The sequence below is a fragment of the Vespa mandarinia genome, chromosome 21, assembly GCF_050613455.1.
Source record: "Vespa mandarinia isolate Hongniang chromosome 21, ASM5061345v1, whole genome shotgun sequence".
Classification (NCBI taxonomy): Eukaryota; Metazoa; Arthropoda; class Insecta; order Hymenoptera; family Vespidae; genus Vespa; species Vespa mandarinia.
In genome coordinates, this window is record NC_140830.1 from 2,377,501 (window position 1) to 2,382,500 (window position 5,000).

A 5,000-nucleotide genomic window follows, 5' to 3' on the forward strand; every position below is an offset into this window, starting at 1 on the left:
CAAGAAACAAAAAAAAAGAAGAAGAAGCAGAAGAGGAAGAAGAAGAAGAAGAAGGAAAAAAAAATTTAGGAAGAGAAAACGAAAGAGAGAGAGAGAGAGAGAGAGAGAGAGAAAAAAAATATTATCCTCTACACCTCGAGCTATCTCGACAAACAGTCGTTTCTGTCGAGTCTAATCTCAACGAACGAATCATCATCTCGTGATCATCGATAATTCGTATTTCACATTGTTATCTACCTCCATTTCGTCTATTAATAATTATATTATCATTATCTCGTTTCACCCTTTTTTGTTTTTTTCTTTTTTTTTTCCATTCTTTTATCTTTCTCTTTGCCCCTCAACAAAAATTACGTAGACGATGTTATTGTGAAAATTGAAGTTTTAATAATAAGTGTTAAAAAGTTAGTGTCGATGTATCGAAAATTATTTCGATCATTAGAATTGTGCGAGTGTGATCACATGAAATATTTTTGTCAGATGTTATAATTATAAAGAAATATATATATATATATCTATATATATATAATATAATGTAATATGTAATATGAATGATAAAAAGTGTAGAATTTTTTATGTTAATGAACGATAATTGGTATCGTTTATTTCTTCAAGAAAATAATAATGTCGGAAGAACGTAACAGTACGATGACCTCGGAAGTTTCCAAAATGGCAAGTAATACCGTCGATACTTCCAAAGTTTCATTTAGTATCGAAAGATTATTAGCGCCTATCGTGAAATCAAATAACGAGGAGAACAATTTATTGGAGAGGGCACATTTTTCTTTACGCGTATGCGATCGTAAGTATAATCATTATTCAAACGCGTTTTTATAATTCTAATGTCTCATATTTTAATCATATTAATGAATATATTATATATTTGTTACATTTTTCGTTTCTTTTCTTTTTTCTTTTTTTTTTTTTTTTTTTTATAATCAAAAATTTTAATTCAGATGTAGCAAGTATTGACGCCATTATAAAGATTTCAATTTTTTTTTTTTATTTGAAAACAAATATTTTTTTTTTCTTTCCTTTTTTTTTTCTTTCGATAGCAAATGACTCAGAAACGAAGATAGTTGTAACACCCGATTCGTCAGTTTCAATGGCGGAAGAAATTGAGCTTGATGATACTGATATGGTTTGTTCCACTTCGCCTGAGCCAGAAATGTGTTATGGTATGTATAAGATTATCCTCTTAAATATTAATCGATGACTCGTTAAAATCATAATTATCACTTTCTCTCTCTTCCTCTCACTCCCTCTCTCTCTCTCTTTTTCTCTCTTTCTTTCTCTCTATCTATCTATCTATCTATCTATCTATCTATCTATCTATCTCTTTCTCTGTTTTCTCATTAGTCTTGACAAGATGTTCCAAAAATTAGATGTATATATATGACGTCATATTATTTGGCAAACAAAATCTTTTAGGAACAAGTAAGAAATTGATGTATACGCAGATGGTAAACACTTGTGTCTACCTTGTTAAATCAGCGATGTAATGAAGACATATTGAGAATGATGATGAAAAGATAATAAATTTTAAATATTTGTAATCTAACAAATAAGAGCTTAAAAGAGAAAAGGAGAAAGAGAGAAAGAAAGAAAGAGAGAGAGAGAGAGAGAGAGAGAGGGAGAGAGAGAAAGAGTTAGTAAACATTCTACACGATAAATACTCACCTTTTAATTAATCAAACAAAATGAATAAATAATTCTTAAATTATATTTAAATGTATCAATTTTATCATTATTATATATATATATATAAAATTTTTTTTTCTCGACTATATTGAAGGACTTATCATTTTTAAACGACATTTAATATATTAATCTTTTCGCATGATTATAATTTTATATTCGATATGTCCTTTTGAATAAATAAAATGAATGTATTCGAATATTTGCATAAACAATTACATATATATATATCATGTTTTAATATATGATAAAATGTTAAAAGAGATTCTACGTCTTGATAATGGCACGTTTTCCAAAACGTCTCAATTAACTTACGAACAAGTAATTGATACAAAATTCAAACTTATCGTTCTTGTAGTAAACGAAAGTACGTAAGTTCGTAGGAAGGAGCACGGTTTCACGAGTTTGATCCATTACTTCCTGTGGGCTCCACGCCCACTCAATGTTCCTACTTCTCGTCCACTATTTATCTGTCTCCTGCTAATTCTGCCATGGAAATGCAACTATACTTGAATACCTAACATGTACGCGCACACGCACATAAGTACGCACAAAGAGGGATATATAAAAAAATAAAATAAAATAAAATAAAATAAAATAAAGTAAAATAGATAAAAATAAATAGTCCGATATACTTTATTAATTCTTAATCATTACGAAGTTCCAAATTCGAACGATAAGTTCGATCCCCTATCGAACGGAACTTTCACAAACGAAAGCGAATTTTTTGTACGTGTAACGAGAGAAAAGAATGTAAAAGATGAAGAAGAAGAAGAAGAAAAAAAACAAACAAAGAAAAAAAGAAAAGTAAAAAGAAAATAAAGAAATCGTCGATTTAACACTGAACAATGACTATAACTTGAGAAACGTTTGAGAATAATTAATAAGATATGAGAGATTCGTGCAGTTAACCACGTCCCATCTCGTCGCATTTATACCAAACTCACGTCGACTAATTTCTACCGAACTGTGCAGTTATTCGTGATTTACATGGCGTAATGCTCGCCACGATAAATTCGAGATCTAAGGAAAGGACAATTCTCGTTTGCGCCATGCGGTTCGACTGAGATATGTGGGACGTCGACGTCCAACCACAAAGCCGTCAACGTGCTACGTAAATCTTTGCGAGAGCAACTCGAAGGAACGAGAGAGAGAAAAAAAAAGATAGATAGAGAAAGAGAGAGAGAGAGAGAGAGAGAGCCGCCCAGAAAGACGATCCGCTTTCATGCCGACCAAACCAATTTTCAATTTTTTTTCTCCTTTTTATTTTTTCTTTGTTTTTTTTTTTTTCTTTTTAGTTTGAACTTTTCTTCCTTTTTTTCTTTTTTTCTTCCAAAACAATTTCAGAATCATTTTACATCTAATATTATCTCTTCTCTTCTTTTTTTTCTTCTTTTTCTTTTAATTACTTTTTTCTCACCTTTCAATTAATCCTTAAACTAAAAAAAGAAGAAGAAGAAGAAGAAGAAGAAGGAAAAACGTTCGATCGAATTAAATAAAAATTAAAATCTATCCTATTTTTATTATCAACATGTGCGCGCGCGTGCACGCGCGCGTGTGCGCGATTACATGATTTTCTTGAATTAATTATCGAATTAATTAACAGTACGATGTCATACGAATGAAAATTAGGCGAACTTTATTGCGTATTTCTCTTAACCCGAGCGTCATTCATCACCGAATAATTAGAAGACAAGTTCACCGTGGCTCGCGGCAATTAGGTAAACTAGAAGGCGTGGTGTTCTATTTCCGCGACGTTCTCCTCGTGTCTTTTCTTCTTTTTATTATTTCTTTTCTTTTTCTATTTCCTTTCTTTTTTTTCTTTCTTCTTCTTCTTGGTTTTTTTTTTTTTTTTTTTTTTTTTCTTTGGTTTCTTTCATTCGTCTCCAGTCTCTTTTTGTAGCCGTTTATCTCATCACAGTTTCGGTCCCCTCGGCAACCCTTTTCTTACTTCCTCCTCCTTTTCCTCCTCTTCTTCTTCTTCTTCTTCTTCTCCTTCTTCTTCTTAGAGGTCGTTCGTCAATGCAACCGAGTCAGAAACCCGACGACAAATGAGCCAAACGTTTCTTTCCTCTTGCAAGTATCTTCACAGAGAAACTTCTCCTTCTCTTTCTCCTCCTCCTTCTCCTCCTGCTCCTCCTTTTCCTTCTTCTTCTTCTTCTTCTTCTTCTTCTTCTTCTTCCTTCCTCCTCCTCCTTCTTCTTCTATGATATCGACTACGAGAGAAGAGATTTTAAACTCTATACGAAATGCTATTCGCCAACTCGACCGAATCAAAGACGGTACGATTTTAGCCGCGGATGACTCCGTTCGAGAGTCTTTAGAACGTGGCCCGAGTTCGAAGTTCTCGAGAAACATGCGAGAAACGCGACAATTACATTCCCCATCTGACAATTAGTAGTCGGTAAACGTTACCTACCAAGTTCTTTTTAATCTTTCTCTTTTATTTATTTTTTTTCCTTTTTTTTTCTCTCTTTCCCTTTCTCTCTCTCTCTCTCTCTCTCTCTCTCTGTCTCTCGAAATATTTATTACCTATCTCAAGACGTTCGATTTAATTTTTTCTCCTTTCTTTTACTTTTTTTCTCCTTCCACGAGGCTATTACCCAAGAAGAAAATTTTATAAGAATATTTTTCGGTGGGAATAAATTTCGTTAAAAAAGAAAAGAAAAAAAAAAAAAAAAAAAAAACAACGGAAGAAAATAAATACGATAAAATCTCCGAAAGTATAATTTTTGTTTTATTTTCTTTTCATCAAATATTAAAACACTTGCGAGTAGTAGTAGATAGGAGTATATTGAAATTATAAGATGGGGGAGGAAGCGGGAGGGACGAACTGTTTTTCGTCGGATGACGAATGGGCAGATAATTAGAAGATGATCCTCACCGTTTAAGAGCCCACGGTCTTGTTACCAGAATACTAAAAGAGAACTTGGAAGACATTCCTCATGGGTAAACCGTGAGACGTCATGTACCGCTGCCTTGTAACTTGGGATAAGTATAAATATAAACAAGTTTGTGGGATAAGGAGAAGAAAAAAAAAAAAAAAAAAAAAGAAAAAAAAAGAAGAACAAAGAAAACAAAAAAGAAAGAAAAAGAAAAAAGTAAGAAGATTAATGAGAGTAAGGCAATTTTAGGGTAGGTTAATTGGAAAGCTGGGCGATGAACTCCCCCTCCCAACCCTCTCCGTTCGACCGACCGACCGCCCGCCTCCTCTACTCACTATCGTATCACCGTCACCTCCTTTCCATTCTATCATTCTATCCTTTTGAGAATATTAATATATTGAATGGCACACGCGGAATCTC

General features: G+C 32.8%; 1 protein-coding gene across 1 annotated transcript in view; it reads left to right on the forward strand.

The window, feature by feature from the left end:
- Positions 1-589: 589 nt before the first annotated feature.
- Positions 590-5,000, forward strand: part of LOC118444033 (uncharacterized) — a 7,763-nt gene continuing 3,352 nt past the window's right edge. The window contains exons 1-2 of the mRNA XM_035871865.2: positions 590-799; positions 1,053-1,175. Of these exons, the coding sequence (XP_035727758.1) occupies positions 622-799; positions 1,053-1,175 (301 nt within the window). The 5' untranslated portion in view covers positions 590-621. The remainder of the gene's footprint in view (positions 800-1,052; positions 1,176-5,000) is intronic.